The sequence below is a fragment of the Oncorhynchus tshawytscha genome, linkage group LG17 (genome assembly GCF_018296145.1).
Source record: "Oncorhynchus tshawytscha isolate Ot180627B linkage group LG17, Otsh_v2.0, whole genome shotgun sequence".
In the NCBI taxonomy this organism is placed as follows: Eukaryota; Metazoa; Chordata; class Actinopteri; order Salmoniformes; family Salmonidae; genus Oncorhynchus; species Oncorhynchus tshawytscha.
The window spans coordinates 12,028,405-12,047,870 of record NC_056445.1 but is presented as its reverse complement, the minus strand read 5'-3'; the positions used below and the strand labels follow the sequence as shown (position 1 = coordinate 12,047,870).

At 45.8% G+C, this 19,466-nt stretch overlaps 1 protein-coding gene across 3 annotated transcripts in view; it reads right to left on the bottom strand.

Moving 5' to 3' along the window:
- LOC112217165 (metabotropic glutamate receptor 8) overlaps nucleotides 1-19,466 on the bottom strand; it is a 362,177-nt gene that overhangs the window by 43,344 nt on the left and 299,367 nt on the right. For 2 of the 3 annotated variants that reach the window (XM_042300187.1, XM_042300186.1), the window contains exons 4-8: nucleotides 17,517-17,652; nucleotides 17,141-17,295; nucleotides 16,097-16,234; nucleotides 2,249-2,449; nucleotides 1,960-2,010 (exon numbers count right to left, since the gene is read on the bottom strand). In XM_042300187.1, the coding sequence (XP_042156121.1) occupies nucleotides 1,960-2,010; nucleotides 2,249-2,449; nucleotides 16,097-16,234; nucleotides 17,141-17,295; nucleotides 17,517-17,652 (681 nt within the window). The remainder of the gene's footprint in view (nucleotides 1-1,959; nucleotides 2,011-2,248; nucleotides 2,450-16,096; nucleotides 16,235-17,140; nucleotides 17,296-17,516; nucleotides 17,653-19,466) is intronic. The other variant, XM_042300188.1, reaches the window with a different exon arrangement.

Genomic DNA, 19,466 nt, shown 5'->3' with positions numbered 1-19,466 from the left:
CAATGGCACCTCTAGTTAAATAGCTCAACTACATAATGTACATATACAGTGCATTCGGAAAGTATTCAGACCCCTTCATTTTTTTCTCCATATTCTCTTACGTTACAGCCTTATTGTAAAATTGATTCAATTAAATATTTTGCTCATCAACTTACACACAACACCCCATAATGACAAAACAAATACATTTAATTTTATTATTCAGACCCTTTGCTAATGAGACTTGAAATTGAGCTCAGATGCATCATGTTTCCATTGATAATCCTTGAGATGTTTCTACAACTTGATTGGAGTCCATCTGTGGTAAATTCAATTGATTTCTCATGATTTGGAAAGTCACACACCTGTCTATATAAAGTCCCACAGTTGACAGTGCATGTCAGAGCAAAAAACCAAGACATGAGGTCAAAGGAATTGTCCGTAGAGCTCCGAGACGGGATTGTGTCAAGGCACAGATCTGGGGAAGGGTACCGAACACTTTGTGCAGCATTGAAGGTCCCCAAGAACACAATGGCCTCCATCATTCTTAAATTGAAGTAGTTTGGAACCACCAAGACTCTTCCTAGAGCTGGCGCCTGGCCAAACTGAGCAATCGGGGGAGAAGGGCCTTGGTCAGGGAAGTGACCAAGAACCCAATGGTCACTATGACAGAGCTCCAGAGTTCCTCTGTGGAGATGGGAGAACCTTCCAGAAGGACAACCATCTCTGCAGCACTCCACCTATCAGGCCTTTATGGTAGAGTGGCCAGACAGAAACCACTCCTCAGTAAAAAGCACATGACAGCCCACGTGGAGTTTGCCAAAATGCACCTAAAGGACTCTCAGACCATGATGAACAAGATTCTCTGGTCTGATGAAACCAAGATTGAACACTTTTGACTGAATGCCAAGCGTTACGTCTGGAGGAAACCTGGCACCATCCCTACGGTGAAGCATGGCGGTGGCAGCATCGTACTGTGGGGATGTTTTTCAGCGGCAGGGATTGAGAGATTAACAGCAAAGTACAGAGAGATCCTTGATGGAAACCTGCTCCAGAGCGCTCAGGACCTCAGACTGAGGCGAAGGTTCACCTTTCAACAGGACAATGACCCTAAGCACACAGCCAAGACAATGCAGGAGTGGCTTCAGGACAAGTCTCTGAAGGTCCTTGAGTGGCACAGCCAGAGCCCGGACTTAAATCCGATCTAACATCTCTGGAGAGACCAAAAAAAATAACTGTGTAGCGACGCTCCACATCCAACCTGACAGAGCTTGAGAGGATCTGCAGAGAAGAACGGGAGAAACTCCCCAAATACAGGTGTTCCAAGCTTGTAGCGTCATACCCAAGAACACTTACAGCTGTAATTGCTGCATCAGCAAAAATGTCTAAACCATTTTTTCTTTGTCATTATGGGGGTATTGTGATGCCATTATGGGCTATTGTGATGTCATTATGGGGTATTGTGATGTCATTATGGGGTATTGTGATGTCATTATGGGGTATTGTGATGTCATTATGGGGTATTGTGATGTCATTATGGGGTATTGTGATGTCATTATGGGGTATTGTGATGTCATTATGGGGTATTGTGATGCCATTATGGGGTATTGTGATGCCATTATGGGGTATTGTGATGTCATTATGGGGTATTGTGATGTCATTATGGGGTATTGTGTGTAGATTGATGCGGGGGGAAAAAACAATTGAATCCATTTCAGAATAAGGCTGTAACGTAACAAACTGTGGAAAAAGTCAAGCGGCCTGAATACTTTCCGAATGCCCTGTATAGAATATTATGCACACATAATAAGGCACAAAATAGATTCATGTAGCATGGCCATTAGCAGGAAAAGGAAGCAGGATAAGTTAAGATAATTAGCAGAGAAATATGAAGAGAGTATTAGTAGTATGAACTATTTCAGTGAGAGCCAGTAAAGGGAAGTATCACTGAGGAGGAATAGCATGGGTAACCCTACGCACTCTGTGGGAGGACTGCTCTCAGAGAGGATGGATCATGGCTCATGGAGGACACTAGGGGGGAAACAAAACGGGGCAAAACGTCAATCATTTCACTAACTACTTCATGAACTACCCTGTAGTCAAAGCTTAATGAATGTTCAAGATGTCCTCTGATAAGGAGTGGGGAGCAAAAGGAGGCATGTATACGGTGACTTTTGATGAGGGAGTGGTGTGTGGCTCGAAGTTGATGCTGATGTTGTGGATATGGCTGAGAAGTGTGTGTGTGTGTGTGTGCCCGTGCACTACTTACCATTAAAGTTGACAGCTCTGATATGGCTGAGTAGTTCCTTGCCGTCGATGTTGGCCATCTTTGGGCACAGGCCTGGGTATCCATAGCAGAGTTCCCGGTGCATCCGGTGCAGGGCGTGGGCCATAGCATACACGGCATCCATCACAAACTGCACCTTCCCCTCCTGCTCGTAGCTCGAGTCCCGACCAACCTTCTCCAGACCTGGGAGAGAGGAGAGAGACAGATGGATGGTTAGCTACACTGTGGGTGGAAACATCCAAGTGTCTATTTGGCAAAGATGCTAAATGTATAACATTACATTATAATAGCATTTTCGTGAGAAAAAATAACACTGACCTTGGTCACACTGCTTTCACACAAACACAAACATCTGTCACATGTTGTTTGATTCAGTTGAGCGCACACACAGTGACACACACACACACACACACATACTGACACACGCGAGCACACACGCGCACACACAGACACGGAAAACTCGCTTTCTTTCTAATGCAGTCGAATATGTGCTTATGTAACTGATAGCATCATTAGCATAATTAGCTCATAAAGAGGCGAAAAGCACAAACTCCTTGATGCATAAACATGAACATCTCTAATTTATTAGGATGCCTTTCCACCATTTTCATCAACGTTATTAAAGTGGAACTGCAAAAGAAAATGGAAAAAAGGATTTTCAGAAGCAACTCATTTTTATTGAATTCTTTCAGCTTTTAACTCAGCATTTTACGCAGTACAAGCCCTCGGGCAAAAAAAGCTAAACATTTGTAAATAAAAAAACTTGCCCGGGCTAGGTGAATTAACAAGAGTCTTCAATCAATATGCGTGTCTGTGTGGAATTAATAGGCTCAGGAGAAGGAAATCAATTTCAGTTTTATAACGGCTTCCACACAGCAGGCAAGTCTCACGTGAAGGTGATGCATTAGCAGAAGCAGGACACACACAAAACACACACACACACGTGGTTATTCCCTATGAAGGATACGGTCCAAATTACAGTAACAGCGGACGGAGGCTGACTTCACAAGAGACCAAACAACTAAGAAGGACATTGTGGGCCCACTGGAGCCATCATCGAAGTCAGTCCCAATAGTTAAAAGCCACTCAAATCGACAAGACTCAAATCCGAAGTACTGCTTCCCCCACGGTCCGGAGCCATCCACTCCACTCCTAGGTAATCCCACCAGGTATAGGCACTGACTGTAGAGGAACTGACTCAGTTTATCCCAAATAGGATCTGTGAGCTTATCCTATCGGGAAAGAGCTCCCAGTGCCTTAGAGCTTATAACATGAATAAAGAAGTCCTCTGACATAACCCAAGCCAGTAAAGAAACACTGGGGACAGGCGCTGAGCCATCAGACTCAATCTGAATTCCATCCTGGCTTTGGCTTGACACGCTGGAGCGATAGCTACTGTATTTCTACTAAGCCCCAGACACACTGTCCCGCTGGTATAACGGATTTTGGTGCCAGGTGCAGGAATACACAATAGGGGTTTTTAATACACCCAAAACAAACATGTGTACAAAAACACTGGGCTGTGCCCAAACAAAGGAGCGAGGGTAAACCTCGCTGAACGACACGGGCCAATACGCAGGATAACAGCTGCACCAACGTATAGGTACTCACACCACCAACGGACCTGGGAACAATGACCGACAAAGACAGAGGGAACAGAGGGCACATATACAGTTAAAGTCGGAAGTCTAACATACACCTTAGCCAAATGCATTTTAACTCAGTTTTCTTCACAATTCCTGACATTTAATCCGAGTAGAAACTCCTTGTCTTCGGTCTGTTAGGATCACCACGTTATTTTAAGAATATGAAACATCAGAATAATAGTAGAGAAGGATTTATTTCAGGTTTTATTTCATCACATTCTTCAAATTCCCAGTGGGTTAGAAGTGTACATAAACTCAATTAGTATTTGGTAGCATTGCCTTTAAATTGTTTAACTAGGGTCAAACGTTTCGAGTAGCCTTCCACAAGCTTCCCACAATAAGTTTTTTGAATTTTGGCCCATTCCTCCTGACAGAGCTGGTGTAACTGAGTCAGGATTGTAGGCCTCCTTGCTCGCACACGTTTTTCAGTTCTGCCTACAAATCTTCTATGGGATTGAGGTCAGGGCTTTGTGATGGCCACTCTCATACCTTGACTTTGTTGTCCTTAAGCCATTTTGCCACAACTTTGGAAGTATGCTTAGGGATAATGTCCATTTGGAAGATCAATTTGCCACCAAGCTTTAACTTCTTGAGATGTTGCTTCAATATATCCACATAATTTTCCTACCTCATGATGTGGAGGGAATAGTGAAGTGCACTAGTCCCTCCTGTAGCAAAGCACCCCCACAACATGATGCTGCCACCACCACAACATGATGCTGCCACCCCTGTGCTTCATTGTTGGGATGGTGTTCTTCGGCTTGCAAGCCACCCCCTTTTTCCTCAAAACATAACAATGGTCATTACGGCAAAAAGGTTCTATTTTTGTTTCATCAGACCAGAAGACATTTCTCCAAAAAGTAAGATTTTTGTCCCCATGTGCAGTTGCAAACAGTAGCCTGGCTTTTCTATGGCGGTTTTGGAGCAGTGGCTTCTTCCTTGCTTAGCGGCCTTTCAGGTATCTTTACAATGTCCTTTGCTGTTGTTCTGGGATTGATTTGCACTTTTCGCCACAAAAGTACGTTCATCTCTAGGAGACAGAACGCGTCTCCTTCCTGAGCGGTATAATGGCTGTGTGGTCCCATGGTGTTCATACTTGTGTACTATTGTTTGTACAGATGAATGTGGTACCTTCAGGTGTTTGGAAATTGCTCCCAAGGATGAACCAGACTTGTGGAGGTCTACAATTGTTTTTCTGAGGTCTTGGCTGATTTCTTTTGATTTTCCCATGATGTCAAGCAAAGAGGCACTGAGTTTGAAGGTAGGCCTTGAAATGCATCCACAGGTACACCTACAATTGACTCAAATGATGTCAATTAGCCTATCAGAAGCTTCTAAAGCCATGACATCATTTTCTGGAATCTTCCAAGCTGTTTAAAGGCACAGTCAACTTAGTGTATGTAAACTTTTGACCCACTGGAAATGTTATACAGTGAATTATAAGTTAAATAATCTGTCTGTAAACAGTTTTCGGAAAAATTACTTGTGTCATGCACAAAGTAGATGTCCTAACCGACTTGCCAAAACTATAGTTTGTTAACAAGATTTTTGTGGAGAGGTTGAAAAACTAGTTTTAATGACTCCAACCTAAGTGTATGTAAACTTCCAACTTCAACTGTATAACATACTAATCAGGGGAAATGGGAACCAGGTGTGTGTAATCAGACAAGACAGTCCTGGGGTTGATGATAATGAATCCCGTTCAGTGAAGCCTAGAAAGCCGGTGACGTAGACCTCCGGAACTGGTGAACAGAATGAGCAGCAGTACCAGGGGGATCTGTGACACACACAGCATAAACCCTACAGTCACACACACACACACACACACACACACACACACACACACACACACACAGCAGGCTTATGGTCCAGCCAACCATATAGCCAATCACCCTGTTGAGCTGCTCAAAAAGAAGATGGATTCCATCTCATCTCAGTCCCCAGAGAAGACTACAGAGGGTGCATCCTATTCCCTATATAATGTACCATAGGGCTCTGGTCAAAAGTAGTGCACTATATAGGGAATAGGGTGCCATTTCTAGCGCAGGCATGGAGGACTAGATACCCTCTGCATTCCCTCTACTGACTTACAGGGGAGGGTTGGTGGAGCTACTGCCGTTACAGAAAACAATGCTGTTACATTTCCTTCGATTGCATCATTACAGTTTAATCCCCCCCTAGCTGACTGGCTGGCAAGGTGAGGTACAGCAGTTGTCATGTTTACTGTCTGTCTGTCCCTGTCTGTCCCTGTCTGACACACAGGAGATCCAACCCTGGGGCGGCAGGTAGCCTACTGGTTAAAGCGTTGGGCCCGTAACCGAAAGATTGCTGGATCGAATCCCTGCGCTGACAAAGTAAAAGTCTGCCGTTAACCCACTGTTCCCCGGTAGGCTGTCATTGTAAATAAGAATTTGTTCTTAACTGTCTTGCCTAGTTAAATAAAGGTTCAATTAAAAAATACACATATACACACTCTCGCTCACACATACTGCAGCCATTCCATCACTGTCAGCTCAGACAATGCCAGCCTTGCTCAATTTCTGCTATGCTTTAATAATCTGGAATAACACAGGCGGAAGGCAGGGAGAATTTACATAGCTCATTGTGACTGTGTAATAATAAGCCTGGCTGTAGAGGCAGATATTTGTTCTCTTACAAACTAGCACACACACAAAGAAATGTACACACATAAACAGCATGCTAGCAGTTACCATATACTTCCAGTCATTGTGCTAAGGCTAGTGGGTTGAGTGGGTTGACGCATTACTTGAGTGGGTTGTGCCGTGGCGGAGATCTTTGTGGGCTATACTCGGCCTTTTCTCAGGATGGTAAGTCGGTGGTTGAAGATATCCCTCTAGTGGTGTGGGGGCTGTGCTTTGGCAAAGTGGGTGGGGTTATATCCTGCCTGTCCGGGGGAATCGTCGGACGGGGCCACAGTGTCTCCTAACCCCTCCTGTCTCAGCCTCCAGTATTTATGATGCAGTAGTTTATGTGTCGGGGGGCTATATCTGGAGTATTTCTCCTGGCTTGTGTAAATGTAAGTATGCTGTCTCGAATTCTCTTTCTCTCGTTCTCTCTTTTTCTTTCTTTCTTTCTCTCTCTCAGAGGACCTGAGCCCTAGGACCATAACTCTGGACTACCTGGCCTGATGATTCATTGCTGTCCCCAGTCCACCTGGCCGTACTGCTGCTCCAGTTTCAACTGTTCTGCCTGCGGCTATGGAGCTCTGACCTGTTCAGCGGACGTGCTACGAGTCCCAGACCTGCTGTTTCAACTCTCTAGAGACAACAGGAGCGGTAGAGATACTCTGAATGATCGGCTATGAAAAGCCAACTGACATTTTCTCCTGAGGTGCTGACTTGCTGCACCCTCGACAACCACTGTGATTATTATTATTTGACCATGCTGGTCATCTATGAACATTTGAACATCTTGGCCATGTTGTGTTATAATCCCCACCCGGCACAGCCAGAAGAGGACTGGCCACCCCTCATAGCCTGGTTCCACTCTAGGTTTCTTCCTAGGTTCTGAGAGGTTTTTCCTAGGTTTTGGCCTTTCTAGGGTGTTTTTCCTAGCCACCGTGCTTCTACACCTGCATTGCTTGCTGTTTGGGGTTTTAGGCTGGGTTTCTGTACAGCCCTGTGACATCAGCTGATGTAAGAAGGGCTTTATAAATACATTTGATTGATATAAATACGTTTGATTGAGTTAGCAAATGTGCTAACACTAGTTAGCCACTTCCTTCAAACTACAGGCAGAGACTTAACAATGGTAACCACAAGTTTATCTGACTCTCATTGCCAAAATGAAGTATACGTTTAACTCTGCAAAGTCGTGGCTATCCCACCACCCAGCAGGGTCTCATACCTGCAGTGCTCTGAGACGAGGATTCATTTAGAAAAGACAAACAATCTACCTGGTCTGTCATCAGCAACCAATCAAATGTGACGTCTTTATAAGTGAAGCAGCTTAACCAATGCAATGCTGTCACCAGCACTCTTCACTGCCAAAGCAACCATCAGGACCACAAAGCAAACGGTACAGGGCCAAAATTCATAAAATAGACGTCTCGGTGCTGATCTAGTATCAGTGCCACCTTTTAGATCATAATGAATATGATTACATGGACAGGGAGGATGTTATCCTAGATCAGCAGGAATCATACTCTGCGACGCTTCGCCTTCCAGGTCTCAGAGAAGGAGATTACAGGTTACCTCACCTTTATTAACATCATGCATTGAAAAACACTAATCCCCAACACACACAAATATCAGGACATAAACACCCCCCCGACCACACACACAAATATCAGGACATAAACAACCCCCACGCACAAATATATCAGGACATAAACAACCCCCACACACACACAAATATCAGGGCACAAACAACCCCCATACACATATCAGGACATAAACACCCCCACACACATCAGGACATAAACACCCCACACAAACACATATCAGGACATAAACAACCCCCACACACACAAATATCAGGACATAAACAACCCCCACCCCCATACACAAATATCAGGACATAAACAACCCCCACCCCCATACACAAATATCAGGACATAAACAACCCCCACACACATATCAGGACACAAACACCCCACACACATATCAGGACATAAACACCCCACACACACACATATCAGGGCATAAATAACCCCCACGCACACATATCAGGACATAAACAACCCCCACACACACATATCAGGACATAAACAACCCCCACACACACATATCAGGACATAAACAACCCCCACCCCCATACACAAATATCAGGACACAAACAACTTCCCCACACACATATCAGGACACAAACACCCCACACACATATCAGGACATAAACACCCCACACACACACATATCAGGACATAAACAAGCCCCACACACACATATCAGGGCATAAATAACCCCCACGCACACATATCAGGACATAAACAACCCCCACACACACATATCAGGACATAAACAACCCCCACACACACATATCAGGACATAAACAACCCCCACACACACATATCAGGACATAAACAACCCCCACACACACATATCAGGACATAAACAACCCCCCAGGACATAAACAACCCCCACACACACATATCAGGACATAAACAACCCCCACACACACATATCAGGACATAAACAACCCCCACGCACACATATCAGGACATAAACAACCCCCACGCACACATATCAGGACATAAACAACCCACACTCACAAATATCAGGACATAAACCCCCCACCCCACCCCCCCACACACATATCAGGACATAAACAACCCCACACACACACAATCAGGACATAAACAACCCCCACACACAAATATCAGGACATAAACAACCCCCACGCACACATATCAGGACATAAACAACCCCCACGCACACATATCAGGACATAAACAACCCCCACGCACAAATATCAGGACATAAACACCCACACACAAATATCAGGACATAAACCCCCCACCCCACCCACACATATCAAAACCCCTACACACACAAATCAGGACATAAACAACCCCCACACACAAATATCAGGACATAAACAACCCCCCACACACATATCAAGACATAAACAACCCCCCACACACATATCAAGACATAAACAACGCACACACACACACACATATCAGGACATAAACAACCCCCACACACACACATATCAGGACATAAACAACGCACACACACACATAGCAGGACATAAATAACCCCCACACACACATATCAGGACATAAATCACCCACACACACAAATATCAGGGCATATATCACCCACACACACAAAAATATCAGGACATAAATCACCCACACACACAAATATCAGGGCATATATCACCCACACACACAAAAATATCAGGACATAAACAACCCACACACACACATATCAGGACATAAACAACCCCCACACACACATATCAGGACATAAACAACCCCCACGCACACATATCAGGACATAAACAACCCCCACACACACATATCAGGACATAAACAACCCCCACACACACATATCAGGACATAAACAACCCCCACGCACACATATCAGGACATAAACAACCCCCACTCACAAATATCAGGACATAAACCCCCCACCCCACCCACATACATATCAGGAAATAAACAACCCCTACACACACAAATCAGGACATAAACAACCCCCCCCACACACATATCAGGACATAAACAACGCACACACACACATATCAGGACATAAACAACCCCCACACACACACATATCAGGACATAAACAACGCACACACACACATAGCAGGACATAAATAACCCCCACACACACATATCAGGACATAAATCACCCATACACACAAATATCAGGACATAAACAACCCACACACAAATATCAGGACATATATCACCCACACACACAAAAATATCAGGACATAAACAACCCACACACACACATATCAGGACATAAACAACACACACACATATTAGGACATAAATAACCCACACACACATATCAGGACATGAATAACCCCCACACACATATATCAAGACATAAACAACCCACACACACACATATCAGGACATAAATCACCCACACACACACGTCAGGACATAAATAACCACCCCACACACACATATCAGGACATATACCACCCACACACATATAAAAAACACTGCATGTTTTTAAAAGAGAGGCAGAGATCTAAAAGTCTGAGTGGTTTGACAGGCCGATGCTAGAATGGTAATAGGCTAAGTGCTGTGATTTATCTGTAGGGAACAATATGGCACCTTAAGCAGTGATTGATGGTAACACGGCTGACAGAGGACTTAATGATTCAAACAAGCTTCTCAATTAAACATCAATTAGGATTGCAAATGCAATCCCCCCGTCTCTCTCTCTGACAACTCTCTCTCTCTGTCTCCCGCTCGCTCTCTCTCTCTCTCTCTCTCTCTCTCTCTCTCTCTCTCTCTCTCTCTCTCGGACAACTCTCTCTCTGTCTCTCTCCCTGACTCCCTCCCTCTCTCTCTCTCTCTGACATCTCTCTCTCTCTCTGTCTCCCTCTCTCTCTCTGTCTCCCCCTCTCTCTCTCTCTGACATCTCGCTCTCTCTGTCAATTCAAATCAATTCAATTCAAGGGCTTTATTGGCATGGGAAACATGTGTTAACATTGCCAAAGCAAGTGAGGTAGATAATATATATATATAAATCTGTCTCCCTCTCTCTCTCTCTCTGTCTCCCTCTCTCTCTATCTCTCTCTCTGACAACTCCCTCTCTCTCTCAGACAACTCCGAGCTCCAACTTACATCCACAACTCTTCTCCAACATCTTTTCGCTTTCCCTTACAAAGTAAAGGACCAAGACAGGCATGAGTAATCAACAGGCCAAAATATATACATACTGACAACAGGGATCTTGAGCCAAGCGTTACACCATGGTATGAGTATTCTTCATCACGTTCAACGCCAGCAAAGACAACATAAACACGGCTGTTAAGAACTCATCGGAGGCAGAACATGTCCCTGGGAATGGAGCTAGGGGTTTGGTGTAGGGTTGGAAGAGAGAGAAAGATCATTCATGACAAAGTCAATTCATCTTTTAAAACGCTCAACATACTGATCGTTTCCTCTTCTCTCCCCCTCTTCTCTCCTTTACCTCACGTCCGAACTGAGGCTTTGGCAGAAGACAGAAAGTGAGAAAGAGGAAAGAAAGAAAGAGAGACAGAGAAGCAGGAATGTTAAGATGAAAGAGAGAGAAAGTGAGAAAGAGGAAAGAGAGAGGAGGAGGAAGTTACCATCAGAGAGAAGTACTATTGTTAAAAGTAAGCTGAACTGTGAAAACCTATTACTGGAGCAACGGTTGTTCTCCCTCCCTCACTCATGTCACAGGCCCTTTGTGGGTGTATGGAGCAGCCAGGCACAGACACACACACACACAGCAAAGCCAGGTCCTCTGTGGGCTGCCAGTTGTACCTGTTGTGACTAATGAAGCTGTGTTCAGTTTAATGAAGATCAGACAGGTCACATGGTGCCAGCACAGTCTCTCTCTCTCTCTCTCTCTCTCTCTCTCTCTCTCTCTCATGGGCACTCTGTTGTCATGGGCACTCTGTTGTCATGGGCACTCTGTTGTCCTGAAACACCCTCTTCTATACAGCACGCCCTAATTCCAGCGTGTGGACCCCTGCTTCATTGCCTCTGTCTGAGCCAATCCTGTTTACCGGTGAGCGGATTCCTTTCAGCCCCTGTGAGGAAATCACTCTGCGCAGGAACAATCGGGTGATAAATTGAGGGATGACGGCTCCATCCTTCAAACAGTCACACACACACAGAAAAGGAGATGTTACTCCCCAGTGTTTTGATATAGAATCAACCACTCTAAAAGAGACTTGTGTTCCCTCTGTTCTCAGCCAAGATTAACATCCAGGACATTTCAGGCAGAGATTCTCAATATGGGTGTGTGTGTGTGTGTGTGTGTGTGTGTGTGTGTGTGTGTGTGTGTTGATTGAGGTCTATAGGGTTGTGTCTGAGGGTGATACTCATTAGCTTACTGTACTCTCAACAGAGAGACAAGAGAGGGGTGGAGAGGGCTCACCCACAAACACACACACGCACACACTCTGCTAGCTGTCACGACAATGACCCCAAACAGCAGTTGTGAGCCGAGGCAGCTGATTGGTTTCCGTGTTGATGATGCGAAGGTCGTGAACTCTCGCACTAGAAATTAATCGACTCTGACACTCCACGCCACTACAGGGCTCTCCATACACAGACACACCAGAGAGAGTCACCTTCGGCTGAGTGCCTACTACAGTGGCTTCAAAAGGAGAGGACAGAGAGAGAGAGAGAGAGAGAGAGAGAGAGAGATATGAGTTCATGTTCCAGCTCTATACACAAGCTCAAAGAGAACCACCTGGATTAAAAGTGTTCCACTAAACAAACAAAGCACACACACAGTCACACTGACGTCCAGAGGTGCTGCTGACTCAGTTGTTTGTGTACGATAGTCCTGCAGCCTGGGACAGGTGCAGATAAAACTGCTCACACAGCTTACTGTTTAACCCCCCCCACACACACACACACACACAGACTGGCTACAATAACATAGCACATAACCATTCAGCCTGATACATGCTACAAACACTAACACAACATATTCCACATACAGAGGGGAGGAGAGGGAGCGATGGATAGACATAAAGGATGAAGAGAAAAATAAAGAGAGAGAGAGAGAGCAATGGATCAACATAGAGAGAGGAGAGAGTGAGTGAGAGGAGTGAGAGGCCGTCTCCCTGTAGGCCATCTCGTTGTTGTTGGTAATCAAGCCTTCCAATGTCATCTGCAAACTTGATGATTGAGTTGGAGGCGTGCATGGGCACGCAGGCGTGGGTGAACAGGGAGTACAGGAGAGGGCTGAGAACCCACCCTTGTGGGGCCCCCAGTGTTGAGGATCAGCCGAGTGGAGATGTTGTTTCCTACGTTCACCACCTGGGGGCGGCCCATCAGGAAGTCCAGGACCCAGTTGCACAGGGTGGGGTCGAGACCCAGGGTCTCAAGCTTAATGATGAGTTTGGAGAGTACTATGATGATGAATGCTGAGCTGTAGTCAATGAACAGCATTCTTACATAGGTATTCCTCTCTTCCAGATGGGATAGGGCAGTGTGCAGTGTGATGGCGATTGTATCGTCTGTGGACCTATTGGGGTGGTAAGCAAATTGCAGTGGGTCTAGAGTGACAGGTAGGGTGGATGTGACATGATCCTTGACTAGTCTCTCAAAGAACTTCATGGTGACAGAAGTCAGTGCTTTCTTGGGAACAGGTACAATGGTGGCCATCTTGAAGCATGTGGGGACAGCAGACTGGGATATGGATTGGATGAATATGTCCGTAAACACACCAGCCAGCTGGTCTGTGCATGCTCTGGGGACGCGGCTAGGGATGCCGTCTGGGCCGGTAGCCTTGAGAGTGTTAACACATTTAAATGTTTTACTCACGTCGGCCACGGAGAAGGGGAGCACACAGTCTTTGGTAGCGGGCCGTGTCGGTGGCACTGTATTGTCCTCAAAGTGTGCAAAGAAGTTGTTTAATTTGTCTGGAAGCAAGACGTTGATGTCCGCAACGGGGCTGGCTTTCTTTTTGTAATCCGTGATTGTCTGTAGACGCTGCCACATACGTCTCGTGTTTGAGCCATTGAATTGCAACTCCACTTAGTCTCTATACTGACGCTTTGCTTGTTTGATTGCCTTACAGAAGGAATAACTACACTGTTTGTATTTGGTCATGTTTCCAGTTGCCTTGCCATGATTAAATGTGGTGGTACGTGCTTTCAGTTTTGCTTGAATGCTGCCATCAATCCACGGTTTCTGGTTCGGGAAGGTTTTAATGGTCACAATGGATACAACATCTCCTATACACTTCCTTATAAACTCGCTCACCGAGTCTGCGTATACGTCAATGTTATTGTCTGAGGCTACCTGGAACATATCCCAGTCCACGTGATCGAAGCAATCTTGAAGTGTGGAATCCGATTGGTCAGACCAGTGTTAGATAGACCTAAGCACGGGCGCTTCCTGTTTGAGTTTCTGCCTATAGGAGGGGAGCAACAAGATGGAGTCATGGTCAGATTTGCCAAAACGAGGGTGGGGGAGGGCCTTGTATGCATCACGGAAGTTAGAGTAGCAGTGGTCAAGTGTGTTACTCGCTCGTGTACTGTAATCGATATGCTAATGGAATTTAGGTAAAATTGTTCTCAGATTAGCTTTGTTAAAATCCCCAGCTATAATAATTGCAGCCTCAGAATATACAGTATGGTTTCCAGTTTGCATAAAGTCCAGTGAAGTTCCTTGATGGCCGTCTTGGAATCCGCTTATGGGGGGAGGATATACACGGCTGTGATGATAACCGAGGAGAGTTCTCTTGAGAGATAATATGGTTGACATTTGATTGTGAGGAATTCTAGGTCAGGTGAACAAAAGGACTTGTATGTTGTTACAATTACACCATGAGTCGTTAATCATGAAACATACACCCCCACCCATCTTCTTACCAGAGAGATGTTTGTTCCTGTCAGGCAAGATGCATTGCAAATGCTGTTGGCTATACGGACTCCGACAGCATGCCCACAGCATGCCCTACGGCTATTCTTCAACAGAAATGCGTAAAAGTACGTCACAATGCTGTAGACACCTTGGGGAATACGTAGAAAGCGTAAGCTCGTTGATGGTACAAGAAACCTAGAGAGGAACCAGGCTATGAGGGGTGGCCAGTCCTCTTCTGGCTGTTCCGGGTGGAGATTACAACAGTACATGGCCAAGATATTCAAACATTCATAGATGACCAGTAGGGTCAAATAATAATAATCACAATGGTTGTAGAGGGTGCAACAGGTCAGCACTTCAGGAGTAAATCTGTGCACCTATGTCGTAAACTTTCATTCATAGACTAGGTTGTAGCAACCTCATGATGGGTATAGGGACAATTTGAGTATCATGCAGTAGCCTAAACCAATTGATGTACATTGAACTGGGTGAATGGAATATGAATGACAGTCATCCAAAATGCTTTAGTAGAAATAAGGCCATGCTCATGAACAAAAATAATTGTCCTCCCTCATCTAAAACAGTACCGACCACCAGTGTTCTTCAACACATGTATAAGTGGACCTTCAGGACACAGGGCTAGCGAGCTGTGATGGAGTCAGACACTGGATAACCTCCAAATGGTAACTGCAACCAAAATATCAGCTGTGTCGACACACACAGATACACACATTGTCACTGATACACACACACCATTCTACAAGCCCACACTGCACAGACTGTGTGAACACACACTGTCACACACTATTTGACACGCAGTTATACACACCAACAAACACTGTTCTACAAGCCCAAACTGCACAGACTGTGTACCCACACTGTCACACACACTTCTCTCCAGACTCATCCATGCAGGACCAGCCAGGGGGCTCTACTGTACACTGCATATAATTTTATGTCATTTGCACAGAGCTCTGAGCACAGAGAACAAACCATTCTCCTTAGAGAGTAAAGCTATCCATGCTCAATGACTTGTGAACTTAATATTAAGTAGCCTGTCTAGGGATGATTATAGGGCATTAACTCTTCTGCCAGCCTACATTACCCATACTCCTCTGCTTTACTACTATTCCTGTGCCAATACCCATCGTCCTGTGCTCCAGCGCCATTGTATCTTGCCTGTGCATTTCTTGGGGCTTCCGGGGCGCTTGCCATGCATCCCCAGCTTGCAGCCGAAGTTCTCCTCCCAGAACTCAGCGAACCACACGTTCCTCCTGTTGTTGGACAGAGAGCGGCTCCGGAAGTAACGGTCAAATGCTGTGGGGGAGAGGATGAGGAAGGGGGACAAGATGGAGGAGAGGAGAGGATGAGGAAGGGGGACAAGATGATGGAGAGGAGAGGATGAGGAAGGGGGACAAGATGGAGGAGAGGAGAGGATGAGGAAGGGGAGAAGATGGAGGAGAGGAGAGGAGAGGAGAGGAGAGGAGAGGAGAGGAGAGGAGAGGAGAGGAGAGGAGAGGAGAGGAGAGGAGAGGAGAGGAGAGGAGAGGAGAGGAGAGGAGAGGAGAGGAGAGGAAGGGGAGGTGGTAGAGGAGAGGAGAGGAGAGGAGAGGAGAGGAGAGGAGAGGAGAGGAGAGGAGAGGAGAGGAGAGGAGAGGAGAGGAGAGGAGAGGAGAGGAGGAGAGGAGAGGAGAGGAGAGGAGAGGAGAGGAGAGGAGAGGAGAGGAGAGGAGAGGAGAGGAGAGGAGAGGAGGGAGGGAGAGGAGAGGAGAGGAGAGGAGAGGAGAGGAGAGGAGAGGGAGAGGAGAGGAGAGGAGAGGAGAGGGAGAGGAGAGGAGAGGAGAGGAGAGGAGAGAGAGAGGAGAGGAGAGGAGAGGAGAGGAGAGGAGAGGAGAGGAGAGGAGGGGAGGTGGTAGAGGAGAGGAGAGGAGAGGAGAGGAGAGGGAGAGGGTAGAGGAGAGGAGAGGAGAGGAGAGGAGAGGAGAGGAGAGGAGAGGAGAGGAGAGGAGAGGAGAGGAGAGAGGGAGAGGAGAGGAGAGGAGAGGAGAGGAGAGGAGAGGAGAGGAGAGGAAGGGGAGGTGGTAGAGGAGGGGTCAGTGAGTGACATAAGATGTAAAAACAGACATGTATGGTATGATGTGATATCAACCTTGTTGAGGGTATACTGTGTCTTTAAATCTTTCCCCTTAAAACACTATCATCTAAAATGGCTTCTGTCTGTACCGTCAACGGAGGCTCGTTTGGGCAGGATGGTAACGGCTCCCTCAGCCACCCGCTCCTGGCCAATCACAGGAGAGATCTTGGAGCCCCAGCTGTCTGACCCCACCCACAGGAAGTGACCAGTCTGGTTGTTGTGCTTGGCCGCATCCAGGATACGCCTGAGAGAGCGATAGAAGGAGGGAGAAAGGGGGTAGGGAGAGGGGGGAAGAGAAAGAGGAAGGGGAGATAAAGGAAGAGAGAGAGAAGGAGTCAGTACTGGAGTCACAACCGACACTTGGTATACCTGGGTATAAGGGTACAGGGGTATGTGTGTAGTGGTGTAGGGATAGGTTATAGAGGTGTAGTTGTGTGTTTTTTTGGGGGGGGCTGTACAACATACCGTATGTCGTCCTCGTTGGCGAACATAATGACAGCCCTGGCGTTGGAAGTCTCCAGCAGACGTATGATGATCTTATCAAACTCCCCTGGCTTGGGTTCACGCGGGATCTTCAGAGACTGGGCTATACACACCCCACCTAGAGGGAGAGAGGGGAGGGAGAGAGAGAGAGAGAGAGAGAGAAAGAAAGAGAAAAAGAAGGAGATTACTTTAGTGTCTGAATCATCCTCATCAATATGAGAACATCGTAAACAGCATTGTGACTCCCACTGCTGTGATAGAGAAAGACGGATCCTGTAGTGGCAGCCTGTTGCCTTCCTGCCAGCACACAGAGCCAGGATTTACACAAACAACGTGACAGGACATATTGGAGCGGACACACACACACACACAGCCATGTTTCATATTTAATGTGGCTGTTAATAACTCACAGTGTAGGGTCGTATAATTAGCCTTGAAACGTGATACGGGGGAGTGTGTGTGAGTGTGTCGGAGTCTCCTCAGCCAATCTCATTAAGTTCCAGGCCATTAAATTAACATCTGTAGTGTCTGCGTCTCTGTATTACTGTACTTAATCAGAGCAGCGTTCTCTCCACTCAAACACACACACACACACACACACACACACACACACACACACACACATCATCCCGTAGAAAAATACTAATTCGCAGCAAACGAATGCCCTCTCTAGAATAATGGTTGGTCTGTTGGGCCTCACTGCATTTGATCTCATAATAGGTCAATGTGTTGACCTGGGGATTGATAGGTCATTAATAACTGTCTTATAGAGGAGAAGGGTTCCCAAATACAGACAAAGCATCTGCATCATCACAGCGCTATTAAAGTTGTATCTTCCAGGTCAATCTATTTGACCCTTCAACCAACAATTTTGACAGACAAATTCCAACAAATTCAAATGTATTTTGAAAGAGAACATTATTTTTTGTCCTGTGAGTCATTTGGCTGTTTGTCTCTTCCTTCAAGCCCTTCTTTCAACTCATCTCTCATGTGAACTAACCATAGTTATTACCCTCGGAATAAACTCAGCCGCTATCCCAATTCAATTACCATTCATTTCATAGTGGTTTCTCTCATTTACGCACTCAAAGCCTGGTCCCGATTTCCAAGAACTGAAAAATTGCTCTTTCATGTGGTGAAAAACTGATTATCAAAGAAAAACAAATTATTATGCACCCAGAGTTAACTTTCAAACAATTATTTTTTTAATTGACGATACTTGTCATCGTCAACATGCAGGGACCAGTGTGAGCATGTTTTCTATGAATACACAAACACCATCGCTTACAGAGAACCCAGCATAGTACAACATCTCTGAGAGAAACAGAAAGAGACAGACAGACAGACAGACAGACAGACAGACAGACAGACAGACAGACAGACAGACAGACAGACAGACAGACAGACAGACAGACAGACAGACAGACAGACAGACAGACAGACAGACAGACAGACAGACAGACAGACAGACAGGAAGAGGGAGAGAGAGCGAGAGAGAGAGAGAGCGAGAGAGAGAGAGAGAGAGAGAGAGATAGAGAGCGAGAGATGGCTGTGGATGACTGAGAGTATTGCAGTGCACCCTGTTGGTGACACCAGCTCCACTACAGCAGCCTAGCGGTCGTACACCTGCTGACAGACACACAGCTCCAAGTGAAAACCACTAATATGCTACTGAGTAAAGCAATTCAGGAATATGTTTCACAGCGTGAGTGTGTTTACAGAGACTGAGTAGACTCTGGGCAGAAGTTGAGGCAGTAAACACACATATCTAGCATCATATCACCCCAGTGGACGATGTAGTGGGAGTTAACTAATTGAAACATACTCTGTAGGCTTGCTATTCCAACTGTAGCCTCCTTCCCTGGATTTCATTTTTAATCATATGATTATCAGTGCTTTAAGAAACGTGACGAGTCAAAGTCCGACCCCCCG